The 14,196-nt window shown below is 43.9% G+C and overlaps 1 protein-coding gene across 8 annotated transcripts in view; it reads left to right on the top strand.

Moving 5' to 3' along the window:
* The window catches only part of LOC121735070 (transcriptional regulator ATRX homolog), a 45,520-nt gene that overhangs the window by 23,146 nt on the left and 8,178 nt on the right, over positions 1–14,196 (top strand). For all 8 annotated transcript variants that reach the window (XM_042125744.1, XM_042125743.1, XM_042125741.1 and 5 more), the window contains 8 exons: positions 75–250; positions 918–1,039; positions 1,496–1,619; positions 1,767–1,835; positions 2,185–2,320; positions 2,771–2,945; positions 6,669–6,781; positions 14,033–14,141. In XM_042125744.1, coding sequence (XP_041981678.1) covers positions 75–250; positions 918–1,039; positions 1,496–1,619; positions 1,767–1,835; positions 2,185–2,320; positions 2,771–2,945; positions 6,669–6,781; positions 14,033–14,141 — 1,024 coding nt within the window. The remainder of the gene's footprint in view (positions 1–74; positions 251–917; positions 1,040–1,495; positions 1,620–1,766; positions 1,836–2,184; positions 2,321–2,770; positions 2,946–6,668; positions 6,782–14,032; positions 14,142–14,196) is intronic.

Below are 14,196 nucleotides of genomic sequence, written 5' to 3'. Positions count from 1 at the left end.
AGATGAATAATAAACGATTTATTATTATTATTATAAAAATACTAAGTATTTTAAAAATCGAACACCGTCCACAGATTACTGCATGGTGCAATTCGTGAAGCCGAATCTCCTCGGAAAGTACAACGAGTATCTGAACAGATTCGTCAATCCCATCACCAACGGTCAATACACCGACTCCACGGAGCACGACATCAAAGTGATGAAACGACGCTCGCATGTGCTGCATAAGATGTTGGATGGGGCCGTACAGGTGTGTATCTACTATCTGCTTCACTAGAAAGCTTACAGGTTACTTGTGGTCAAAAGTGAGCTGTTAGCGAAATGTCAAAGTAGTAAAGACTGATGACTGCGTAGATAGCTCACCGCAAATTATGGTTTACTTGTAGTTTGAAAGAGTATTTTAAAAAGATAGAAGCGAGACGTAATTGTCATGTCAATCTTTTATTATAATATTTTTCTAAACTTGACACAATATGATATGCTTATATTCCTGCCAATTATTATCTTTATAAACGCGATAACAATATATTCGTGCGTGTATGAAAGACACATTTTTCGTTTAATTGAGGCAATAGACCCATACAATAATATAAGTTTAAAATATAAAAGTTAGAAAGTAATCATATTAAAAAAAAATATGTAGCATTGATTCTATGTAATAAATTTTACTTGATCTGAGATATTTCCTTTTGTTGTAAGTTGATAAATTTAAGCTGTAAACATACGCGAACATGACTATGAAACAACAAATTCTAATATTCATAATATACATTATCAGTGTACGCAGATACGCGAACATGACTATAAATCAACAAATTCTAATATTCATAATTTACAGTGTACGTAGATACGCGAACGTGAGTATAAAACAACAAATTCCAATATTCATAATTGATTATACTTATTTTATTTTACAGCGAAGGGATTATGGAGTACTAGCGCCATTCCTGCCTCCCAAACACGAGTATGTCCTGTTTATAACGCTCTCTGAAGTTCAGATCAAGTTGTATCAAGAATACTTGGATAACTATTCTAGAAGGTATGTCATTTAAACTGTATGTTAAAACAAACTTTTATCAAAATTAAATAAACAATGACGTGACTAAAGATTAAATTAAATCACACTTATATTATGAAGGGTCTGTAAGTTTATATGTTTATAACTTCTTTTCTTAATCAATTTTAATAAAATTTGGTATGGAGTTAGTTGATTGGATTAACATATAGGCAACTTTTTAGTGCGGATTTCCCGCAGTAAAAAGTTCTCACACTTTATTTTCCATAATAAACCATGGGTAACACCGCGGGGCACAGCTAGTATTATCTAAATGGGAGCATACAGTCATAGTATTAGTAGTCTGTAGTCAGTAGTCATATTTCATAGGTCTCAAAAAGGTTTGAAACCCTAAACCCTTATAAAACTGGCTAAGGTTATACTGTTTAATGTCACAGAAAGTTATCATGATTGTATTAAAAATTATGTCTTACGTTTCAGACCCCTACCTGGTAAATCTTCGGGATTCCTGTTTCCCGATTTCCAATCGCTACAGAGGATATGGACTCATCCCCTAGTGTTGAAATACAACTCGGAGAGATATGAAATTATGCAACAGAAAAAGGTATATTGTATTTGCGTGTTAAGTAATAAGCTTTCTGTAAAACAGTTTTACACATAGAGACAGCGTGATATTCAATACACGATTTAATGCTATAATTATAATAATGACTTTTCTAATAGTTTGTTAATTATTAATTTCTAATTTCAGAGGGAAAGAGAAGAGGAAGATTCTGAAGGATCATTGGTCGATTTTATTGATGACGATTCTACTCCTGAGGTAAAAAACATTCCTTAAAGTTGGCCGTAACATTATCATGTTTTCATCATTTGACTCCTAATTATTATTGTGTCATGTGTGTAATGGCTGTGTGTGTGTGTGTGTGTGTGTGTGTGTGTGTGTATGGAATGTGCGGACATAACAGTATCGGCCAATAAGAGCTCAAAAAGAATTACAAAACCTTCGAATGTGTTTTATTTGTTCTCTGTCAATGCGCCAATGTATAGTAATAACAAAACGTATGTAAAACAAAGCGTCACCGACGTTGCAGCGCCGCAACGCAACGATCCTTTGTGGCTTCCCTCTTAATTGCAACGTTAGACAACGAATTAACTTTATAATATTTAAGGAATCATCGAGCGAGGAAACAACAGACGATTCGTCAGATATGAGCGATGACAGCCGCAAGAAGAGTAAAAAGAAGAAATCCAACAAGAAGTCGAAGGGGAAAGCCGGCGCGAGGCGCGGCACTAGAGCTAACCCTAGTGAGTTGCAATCATTTATAAGAGATCTAAATTTATGGCTATCTTAGAGAGCGCCTAGGTCCTAGATTCTAGACCTACAATTATAACATTGAACAATTTATTTGACAATAAGATTGAAAGGCGGGCGCGTCCAATATTAACCTTAGGCGGTCAATAATTTTGCACAATATGTGATATTTCACAATATAATTGATCGTCTAAGGGCCCGCTAAGAGTGTAGGTATTTGTTTTAAAGGTAAAAGGATATATCACACAATATAGATTATTTGACGATTCGCAAAATCCCCTCAGATTGTGCCAATTCGAGTTGAAGTTAAAAGGTTTTTTTTTTGTCATAAATTAAATACGTGATAAGAGAAACATAAAATTTCACCCATTTTGGCGCAAGTGTGACTAAATGAATGCTATTAAAAAGTGAAATGTTTCTTTAAATTCAAATATTATTTTCAGTCGACGTTGACGAGGAGGAGCATATACCGGAAGTGGTGGAGACGAAGCAGGACAACCCTACCGAGTGGTGGATCAAGCTGGTGGGCGACGACGAGCTGGACGATATCCGCAACTCGCACAAGCTGGTGCTGCTGTTCGACATACTGCGCCAGTGCGAAGCTATCGGGGACAAGCTGTGAGTATAAATTAATTCAGAGATCCCCAATCGATAGGAAAACTTCGATAGCGCGATGCAGGAATGGTAGGCAAATTGTGGGTACCGCCACATCACTCCCCCCCGAAGACCGAAGGTAGAATCTTGAAGTCGCCAATGCCAGTGAGTTCCAGTGTGAGTCCCAGTGAGTCGGAACTGTAAGCTGCTGCACGGGATCCAGTGAGTCGGATAGCTGCAGTGCGGGGCCGATGCTACGTGCTGACCAGGAGAGATGTGCTGTGCTTGTTGACCCGACCGGTCAAGTGTGTGTAAGTGTAGTGAGAAAGCTTCAGGCCATTTTGTCGAGCGATCGATCATAGTGAGTAGGTATCTATGACCAGTCGCTGTTGTAGGCAGCGGTCCGACGATATCGATGTGCGTATATTGAAAGCTATCGACTTGTGGGAATGTCGACACGGCGCTCGATGTATGTCGTTGTATTTTGCTTCGCTGACATTGTATGCAGGTTTTCGTCCACTCGCTAATGTGGGAGTTCATTGACGGCCAGAAGAATTTTTGCGCGATGAGTTTTCTTGTTGCTTTTGTTCCAGGATGACTTATGTTATGAATGGAGTCGAACACGGCGCGTCGAAAGTCTTGCGGAATGTACGGCCGAACGTATTTTGTTGAAGTTTCGCATACAATCTTGATATCGGAGTTAGGTAGCGTAGTTGTTTTGAAACTTAAGTTTTATTGACTGTAGAGTGTAGGTAGCGTGCTATCTCGCTCTTGCGCGCGAGATAACTCTTCGTAATTTACAGCTGACGGCGTGTTGATTGTTTCGATGCGGCTGAATGTATCGGCGACTATGTTGTCTTTGATATGACGAATGTCGTGCGTGAATTCGGAGATAAAAAGTAGTTGTCGAGTTCTTCTCGGAGTTTCCGATGTTGATGTTTTCTACTGTAGGGCGAATGTCAATGGCTTGTGGTCGGTGAATATAATGAGTTCTCGGCCTTCAAATATTTTTCTGAAGTATTTTACTGACATGTAGATAGCTTGAAGTTCGCAATCGTAGGTGCTGTACTTCGTTTGCGCTGTTGTAAATTTCTTCGAGAAGTAGCCGAGTGGTTGCCATTTGTTATTGTTGAATTGTTGTATTACAGCTCCCGCTGCGGTGTCTGAGGCGTCGGAGAAAATAGCGATCGGTGCTTTGTGATTAGGGTGGGCAAGCAAAACAGCGTTTTTGATGCTATTTTTGCAAGCCACGAATGCTTCTTTCGATGTTTCGTTCCACTCGATCGGTGTTTTGTCTCGCTTTTTCGCATTATGTAAGTATGCGTGTAGCGGGGCTTGAATTGTAGCGGCGTTCGGAATGCTGTCTCGGTAGAAGTTTAGCATACCGAGGAAACGACGTAGTTCTTCTATATTCTTCGGTAGCGGGAAATCTTCAATGGCTTGTAATTTGTCTTGTGGCGGCTTGATTCCGTCGCTGTTTACGGTGAAGCCGAGGAATTTAACTTCTTGCTTGCCGAGTACATATTTAGCTGGGTTGATTGTGATTCCGTTTTCTTCTAGACGTTGAAGAACACACCGCAGGTGTTGGCGATGTTCTTCTTCGCTGCTGGATGCGATTAACAAATCGTCGATGAACGAGAAGACGAAGTCGTAGCCTTGCAATATTTCGTGTATAAAACGTTGAAATGTCTGGCCTGCGTTTCTTAGGCCGGGACACATTCTTGGGAATTCGAATAAACCGAATGGTGTGATGATTGCCGTCTTCTCTATATCCTCTTCGTGGACTGGTAATTGCTGGTAGGCCCGGTTCAAGTCGATCGTAGGAAAATAGTTTTTCCGGCGAGTTGGAAAGTGAAGTCTCGTAGTCGGGGAATAGGGGAACGGTCGGGCTTCGTTACTGCGTTTAGTCGTCTTCTTTGGTACGACGTGAAGTGGAGAAGACCAAGCGCTCTTGCTGGGACGACAGAGACCTTGTTGCATCATATTTTCGAATTCTTTTTTCACTTGGTTGTAGCGACGCGGTTGTAGCGGTCGGGCGCGACAATGTAGTGGTGGCCCAGACGTCTCGATGAAATGTTCGACGCTATGTTTCGGCGTGATGTTCATCGCTGTCAATCGTGTGATGCCGGGGAAGTCAGCTAGTATGTCGTGGTACGACTGCGTGCGTGCTTTTCAGGGCGCGTTGTTTTCTTTCTTTCAATCGGCGAACAAACGTAGGTACTGCTACAGTGCTCCCCCTCAAGCGAAGCGTACCGGCAGTCTGACGGCACGGCCCGTTCTTGTTGTCTTCTGTACTGGACTTGCTGGTGTCTTCTGCTTGATCGGTGTTGCACTTGGTAATGGTTGTGAGGTAACAGGTAAATGTAATGAGGTAACGGGTAAAGGTAATGAGGTATTTTGAGGTAAATTATTGGTATGTGAAGGTAAGGTAACAGGTAAATTGGTATTAGGTAAGTTGAGAATTACCGGTGACTGTTGTACATTGCTCGTTGACTCGCCGAGGTAATCTTCATTCAGTATGTAGGCGGGCTTCAAACGATCGATGAATACTGTTGCTGTGCGATCGGGTAGTTGTATTACGTAATATTTCTCTTCTCGTCGGAGAACTTTGTACGGCCCGTCGTACGGTGTTTGAAGTGGTTTCCTTACGGCGTCGTTACGTAAAAATACGTATTCGCACGTAAGTAGATCACGATGTATGAAGATGTTGCGTTGATTACCGTGGCTCTGTACATTGTTTTTCGGCTTGAGAGAGTTGATGTTTTTTCGTAGTTGCTCGATGTAGGTATGATCTAGGCTCGATGATGATGTTTCGAAGAAGTCGGCCGGTAAACGTAGGTTACGACCGTAGGTTAATTCGGCGGCGCTGACTCCGGTGTCCTCTCGTATGGCGGCGCGCAGTCCAAGTAAAACTGTAGGTAGCTCGTCGATCCACGATGTATTACTGTTGATGAGTTTTGATTTCAGTGAATTCTTGAGACTTCGATGCCAGCGTTTGATCATCCCGTTAGATTGTGGGTGATACGGCGTTGTACGGGTTTTTTCTATTCCCATACATCGAGTTAGGTTGACGAACAGCTGACTCTCGAACTGGCGTCCTTGATCGGTTGTTATTGTAGTCGGACACCCGAATCTCGCTATCCATTGCTCGTAGAATGTTCTTGCGACGGTTTCGGCGGTGATCTCGGTGAGCGGTGCAGCTTCAGCTTGTATCGGGCAAGATCAAGGTTAGGTTAGATTTATTGTATTTGAATATTTTGAAACATAATTTTAAAAAATCTTAGTTTGGGTTTGGTAAGTTGAGCCTAACTTTTTTTGGCCAAAATATAATAGTTTCAATGTTTTAAAATATGTCGTCGAATTTCTACGATGGTACTAATTATGCGTGTAGAAATTGATTGCGGACCTCGTATTTTGTAACTTTAAAATTTTGTGTCATTAATTTGTTTAAATATTTTTTTAGGATTGTGTAAATACAATAAGGAGCTCCTCCCTAGGTCTTAAAGTACTGTCAATTATTTTATTATTACTAGATGAAGCCCGCAATTCCGTTGCGCATTTATCCGGGATAAAAAGTATCCTATGTCCTATGTCCTTTCCCGGGACTCAAAGTATCTCCATGCCTAATTTTAGCAAAATCGGTTCAGTGGTTTGGGCGTGAAGAGATAACAGACGGACAGACACACTTTCGGATTTATAATATTATTAGTATGGATGTTACTAATTATATTGTTTTACAAATTTTAGATTGGTGTTCTCCCAGTCATTGTACTCTCTGGACCTCATAGAACATTTCCTCGGTAAGGTCGATGAAGCGACACAGGAGGGAAGAGTTGATGAAAAGCTGAATGGTTATGTTGGTAAGTTGAAAATAATTCGCATAATAAATGTATTAAAATTGGAACAAAACTTGGTCCATGTTAGGTGCTATTTGATCGAATTTCTAGACCTTTTATCGTATGCTTGTCAGTTTCTTTACCTATTTATTTGTTATATAAATGTTTGCACTTTTTTTGCACAAATTGATTTAGCAGTGGTAGTAAACGGATCTCACAGGTGAGATTTGAAAATTATTTTATTGTTTGTATCGAATCAAGAAAAAATCTTGAAATATACCTTATTTAATAGCCTATCAGGTGGAAACCAAAATTTTATTTATTACGTAAAAGTTTTGGAGAAATATGGATTTTTCCCTTCCGGGCCGCAAAAAAACGCTAAACTTTGGTAGCTCGTAGCATCAAAACTATTGTTACGGTACATGGTATACGGACACGTGGTGCGCAAGTACATACTCGAACCTTCTAAAAAGGTCCAATGTTTGTTTACGTGTTTACCCTTTATTTGTTAGCGTGTTTGAATTTAGACCTTATGACTGAGTCCATAAGGTCTAAATTAAATTCAACTTACTGCGCTTATCGCAAGGACGGCAGTTTTATTGTGGCACATTCCCGAGCCTCCTAGAAATTTCCCACGGTTGTTTACTTGTTTACGTGAATCGGGAAATTTCTGGAATTCGTCTCGCCATATAAAAAGAGCCGCAGGCAGGCCCGGCTATTCAGTTTGTTTTGAGCTTTCATCAAGGCGATTTCGGAGCGACAACAAGTGATCAATAGTGAGTGAACCAGTGAAACCTGCGACTTGGCTACGACCTAGGACAGTGATAGTGCTTAGTGATTGGACCTAGTGATTAGTGTTTGGACTTAGTGCTAAGTGTTGTGACCTAGTGTTTAGTGCAGTGTTAATAAAGTCTTCAAGAGAGTCACCAGGTCTTTCTCTCCAAATCCTCGAACCCTAGCACGTAACAACTGGTGTCAGAAGTGCGATTTGGAGATGCCATTGACTCCGAGAGAGGACTTCAAGGGGAGTGTCAGGACAAGGGCGCAGCGAGCTGCTGCCATTGACTCCGAGAGGGGAGTTGCGGAGGCCACACCCACTGGGGACCAAGCTCCGCCCACTGAGGGACAGGTCCCACTCACTGGCCCCGCCCACCTGACTCCGCCCACTGACCACGCCCACCAGGCTCCGCCCACTTTGGGCGAAGCCACGCCCACTGGCTCCGCCCACCGGGACACGCCCACTGGCCACGCCCCCCAGGCTCCGCCCACTTTGGCCGTAGCCACGCCCACTGGCTCCGCCCACCAGGCCCCGCCCACTCAGGCCACGCCCACTGGCGCCGCCCACTGGGCCCCGCCCGCTCAGGCTCCGTCGACTAGTTCCATCTATCCTGCTACGCCCGTAGTTTCTACGGCCCCTCAAATGGCTCTTCAATTGGAAAGCATAATTGAATTAATTCAGGCTTTGCAGGAGTCTCAAAAAGCTGAAAGTCAGGCGTTGAAAGATTCTCAAAAGGCAATGATGGAGTCACAAGACCGCAAGTTCGGCGCTTTACAAGAGGCACAAGACCGCAAGCTCGGTGCTTTGCAAGAGGCACAAGACCGTAAGCTCAGCGCGTTGCAAGAGTCACAAGAGCAACAAAAGGACCTCCAAGAAAAAGCGCTTTTGGCCATAAAGGATGTTAGTGACACGGTGACTAAGCTTCGTAAAGACGTCGACGTAATGGACGAACGCGTTACCGGGTTGGGAGTGGATGTGGAAAATGTGAAAACCGGCCTCACTGAACTACAGAAAAAAGTAGTGCGCCTGGAAACCACAGGAGTCGCGACGTGTAGTGGAAATTCTGGAGTGGCACATGGGCCAAGAGTAAAAGTGCCACCATACGACGGCACTACTTCTTGGAATGCTTATCGTCAGCAATTCCAGACTGTTGCTTCTGCCAACGGATGGAATGATGAACAACGCCTGACCGCTCTCACTGTTGCGCTCAGAGGGCAAGCTTTGTCGGTCCTAGAAGCGCATACAGGAAATGGGTTTCAAGACCTGATGGAGGCACTTGAATCCAGATACGGGGAGCGACACCTGGAGCACGTGTTCCGTGCCCAACTGCGTGACAGAGTCCAACGCCCAGGAGAAGGACTACAACAATGGGCGTTGGAAATTGAAAAACTCGTCAAGAAGGCACACCCAGGAGCTGACGCCAAGATGGTCGACACGAATATTGTGCAAGCATTTGTCGACGGAATCAGAGACCTGGAGGTCAGAGCTGCAGTGAGGCTACGTCACCACACCTCGCTTAAGGAAGCATTGGCGCATGCTTTAGAGGTCGAGGCTGTTCGGCGTGACATACGGCAGACATATAAGATCCGCGAGGTCTCTGAGGAAGTCAAGGAGGTTAAGGCTCCTACGAAGAGAAGTTCTGGAGCCATGTGCTACAAGTGCGGCGAGAGGGGCCATCTTCAGCTTAACTGCCCGCAGAAAGAGACCCAAATGGCAAGGATGAAAATGCTCGAGGAACGTCTGAAACAAATGGAGGAGCTGCAAAAGCAAGGGGCCTCGTTCCCTGCCCGGGATCAGGGAAACGAATAAAAGCCAGGACTAAGGGGCGAGTGCTGGCTGACACGGAGGAAGCCCCGATAACTGTTATCTCCCAAGCATGCAGCGGGAACAGTCTTGTGATTCAGGGGACTATTAACAGGACGGATTGCAAAATGACTCTAGATACAGGAGCCTCTAGAACGATAGTGAACCCAAATCTGGTAAAAGCCGCAAGAAGACACAAGAGGAGAATTAACTGTCGGCTCCTTACTGCCTCCGGTCAGCCAATACCCGTCCTGGGAGAAATGTCAGTTACGATTAATGTAGGGGGATCCTCATACCCTCATGACGTTATCGTGGCTGAGATTATGGATGATTGCATCTTGGGTTTGGATTTCATGAAGAAGCACAACTGCAGAATTAATGTCGCCGACGGAGTGTTCAAGTGTGGCGAAGAAGAAATTTTCATCCTTGGAGGCGCCTGCGGGAAAGTTGAATGTGTAAAGAAAGTCATAATACCTGGACGTGCGGAAGCTCGGGTGCTGGTGAAACTACCGCCAGCTGGAAAGAAGAAGTCAAACAGATGCGTGTTAATCGAAGACACACCTACCAAGACATCAGCGCATAAATTGATGACGGCAAGAACCCTTGTTAGTAGAAGCAGTAACGCTGTGGTCAGAGTTTTGAATCTTGGTGATCGCGAGTTCTGCTTGAACAAAGGTGATGTCATTGGAAAGTGCGAGGAAGTTGTCTGGATGAGAAAGTGTAATTCGATCACAGGCTCAGACTCAGCAAACACCAGCAACTATGGAATAGTGACTGAGCTACTCGATGACTGCAAGAGTAATCTGACGTATTCGCAGAGCATGAAAGCTAAGAAGTTTTTACAACGCCACGCGAATATCTTCTCCAGTCAGGAAGGCGACCTTGGAAGAACGTCGATGGTTCAGCACAGGATAGATACCGGAAGCGAGAACCCAATTCGTCAACGAGCAAGACGGATACCCATTGCAAAGGAAAAAGAAGTTGAAGGCCTTTTGGAGGACATGAGAAGGAATAAGATAATTGAACCGTCTGCAAGTCCGTGGTGCTCACCAGTTGTATTAGTGAAGAAGAAAGATGGCAGCACAAGATTTTGTGTGGACTACAGACGTCTCAATGATGTCACTAAGAAGGACAGCTATCCATTACCTCGAATCGACGACACTCTGGATACCTTGAGTGGCATGAAATGGTTCTCGACCCTGGACCTGAAATCTGGATACTGGCAGGTGGAAATTCATCCAAAAGACAAGGAGAAGACAGCGTTCTCCACCGGTAAAGGTCTATGGCAGTTTAACGTCATGCCCTTTGGATTGTGCAACGCACCTGCCACATTTGAGCGACTCATGGAGTGTGTACTGGCAGGCTTAGTTGGAGAGGCTTGCTTAGTCTACTTGGATGACGTCATCATTGTTGGCCGCGACTTCGAGGACCATTTGCGAAACTTAGAACGAGTTTTCGCCAAAATAGAAGGGGCCAAGTTAAAGTTGAATCCGAAAAAGTGTCGTTTATTCAGGAGTAAGGTGAACTATCTCGGCCATGTTATCTCCAGTGATGGAATTCAGACGGACCCGGAGAAACTAGAAGCAGTCCAAAATTGGCCAACCCCTAAGAACAAAACCGAAGTGCGGGCATTTCTTGGCCTATGCTCCTACTACAGGCGTTTTGTTAAGGGATTCTCAGAGATAGCCAAGCCATTACATCGGCTGACAGAAGATAAACGACAGTTTATTTGGGACGAGACTTCCGAAGATTCTTTTCAGAAACTAAAGAAACATCTGTGTGAAACACCAATCCTGGGGTATCCACAACCTGAAGGTCAGTTTATTGTCGACACGGACGCAAGCAACACGGCCATTGGATGGGTGTTATCTCAAAAACAGGGTGAAAGAGAAGTTGTAATTGCATATTTCAGCAAATCTTTATCTAAGCCAGAGAGAAACTACTGTGTGACAAGAAGAGAACTCTTGGCTGTCGTAAAGACGCTACAACATTTCAGCAAGTATCTCATTGGCAGACAGTTTTTACTGCGAACTGATCACGCAGCGTTGAAGTGGCTACTACAGTTCAAGAACCCAGAAGGTCAAGTAGCTCGATGGATTGAACAGCTCCAGGAGTATGACTTCAAGACCGAACACCGCAGCGGAAAGTCGCATGGGAATGCCGACGCACTCTCACGAAGGCCGTGTTCAGAAGACTGCAAACATTGTGTTAAGCAGGAATCTAATGAAGTAACATTAAAGTTAACGAAAACAAGTCCTTTGGGCCCATGGGAGAATGATGCTATGAGGGAGGCTCAAGAGACAGATGACGACCTTCGGCACATCATCACATGGAAGAAACGGGGTGATGAAAAACCAATCTGGAGTGAGGTTGCACCCACTGGCGCTATCACTAAGGCGTACTGGGCGCAATGGGACAGCCTGATACTTCAAAACGGAATAATCTACCGGAAATGGGAGAAGACCAACGGCAGAGAGTTCCATCTTCAGATAGTTGTCCCAAGAACGAGAGTACCGGATGTTCTCCGTGAAATGCATGATGGCGTATCAGGAGGTCATCTAGGAGTAAAGAGGACGTTAACAAAAGTGCGAGAACGATTCTACTGGTTGCATTGTCGAGACGATGTACAGGATTGGTGCCGCAAATGCACTACTTGCGCTGCAGTGAAGGGACCACAGACAAGGAGCCGTGGGAGCCTGCGCTTGTATAACGTTGGCGCACCGTGGGAACGAATCGCAGTTGACGTAGCTGGGCCATTTCCTGTAACGGAATCAGGAAACAAGTATTTTATGGTTGTCATGGATTACTTCACCAAATGGCCCGAAGTGTTCGCCATACCAAACCAGGAAGCTACAACAGTTGCTTCTAAGCTAGTCGAAGAAGTAATATCTCGCTTTGGTGTGCCTCTAGAAATCCATTCCGATCAGGGCAGGAATTTCGAATCGCAGGTCTTCCAGGAAGTGTGCAGAATTTTGGGAATGTATAAAACGAGGACCACCGCGTACCAATCACAGTCTGATGGAATGGTTGAGAGATTTAACCAGACCCTTGAGAGGCATTTGGCGAAATTGGTAGATGACAAACAAAAGGACTGGGACAAGTATATACCACTCTTCCTTCTGTCGTACCGTACCGCCGAGCATGAGAGCATAAAAGCTACCCCGGCGTATGTCAATTACGGTAGAGAACTACGAGTACCAGTAGACCTTTTGACAGGGGGATCACCGGAAGAACCAAAGACCGTACCAGATTATGTCTGCGATTTAAGGGAAAAGATGCGTTATATACACGCCATGGTTCGGGAAAATGGGTTACAGTCAAGTGAGAACATGAAGACCAGATACGACCGGAAATCGAATACAAGCGGCTTCGAAGAAGGGTCACTGGTGTGGCTGCATAACCCAACTCGCCGAAAAGGCAAATCTCCAAAGTTGCAGACCAAGTGGGACGGCCCATACAAAGTGGTTACCCGATTGAATGACGTGACTTACAGGATTCAAAAGCAACCAAGAGGGACATTCAAAGTGGTACACATAGACCGTCTGGCGCGTTACCATGGCAGTAACAATGATGCTCGGGACGAGCATCTCTAAGAGGGGAGTAGTGTTACGGTACATGGTATACGGACACGTGGTGCGCAAGTACATACTCGAACCTTCTAAAAAGGTCCAATGTTTGTTTACGTGTTTACCCTTTATTTGTTAGCGTGTTTGAATTTAGACCTTATGACTGAGTCCATAAGGTCTAAATTAAATTCAACTTACTGCGCTTATCGCAAGGACGGCAGTTTTATTGTGGCACATTCCCGAGCCTCCTAGAAATTTCCCACGGTTGTTTACTTGTTTACGTGAATCGGGAAATTTCTGGAATTCGTCTCGCCATATAAAAAGAGCCGCAGGCAGGCCCGGCTATTCAGTTTGTTTTGAGCTTTCATCAAGGCGATTTCGGAGCGACAACAAGTGATCAATAGTGAGTGAACCAGTGAAACCTGCGACTTGGCTACGACCTAGGACAGTGATAGTGCTTAGTGATTGGACCTAGTGATTAGTGTTTGGACTTAGTGCTAAGTGTTGTGACCTAGTGTTTAGTGCAGTGTTAATAAAGTCTTCAAGAGAGTCACCAGGTCTTTCTCTCCAAATCCTCGAACCCTAGCACGTAACACTATTTCGAATTGACACGCGGGTGTTCTACTCCTGCATTCGTAATATTAATGCCAAAATTGAAGAAAATAGAAAATTTCTGATTTTTCGTCTCCTCCGTACACTGTGCTGTGTCACATGACTCATAAACAAAATGAAAAATCTTTGACGTGCAATACTTGATGCAGACCTTTAGAGGTAGAAACATGAAATTTCGCAAACTTGGTGCGAAATTTTAAGGTCTAAGTTTGTCCAAAGGATTTTACAATGTAGACTAGAAATTCACTAAGCCCCTAGAACTACATTGATAATATTATATTGAACAACTTATTTGACCTTATTGAAAGGCAGGCGCGTTCAATATTAACTCTAAACGGTTAATTGGCTATTGCACAATAAAATTGATCGTCTAGGGGCTCGCTAAGAAAGCAATTTTTAAAAATGGCCCACCCATTTTAAGGGGTTTAAAAAAGTGATGAGGACTTTTTAGTTTTGTGTGTGTTCATCCTTATAATAATCCTCTTTGGCCAGTCGAATATATATTCTTTTATGCAGGTTCGTGGTCCCCCGGCGTGGACTACTTCCGTTTGGACGGGTCGACGTCGTGCGAGAACCGCTCCATATGGTGTAAGAACTTCAACAGGGAAGACAATCCGAGAGCCAGGTGATTTGACTTGTTTTTTACTAACTCTTTGCAGTTAAACTTGTTTACTTTAGTG

Source organism: Aricia agestis, chromosome 16 (assembly GCF_905147365.1).
Source record: "Aricia agestis chromosome 16, ilAriAges1.1, whole genome shotgun sequence".
Lineage (NCBI taxonomy): Eukaryota > Metazoa > Arthropoda > Insecta > Lepidoptera > Lycaenidae > Aricia > Aricia agestis.
This window is presented reverse-complemented; position numbering and strand designations above follow the sequence as displayed.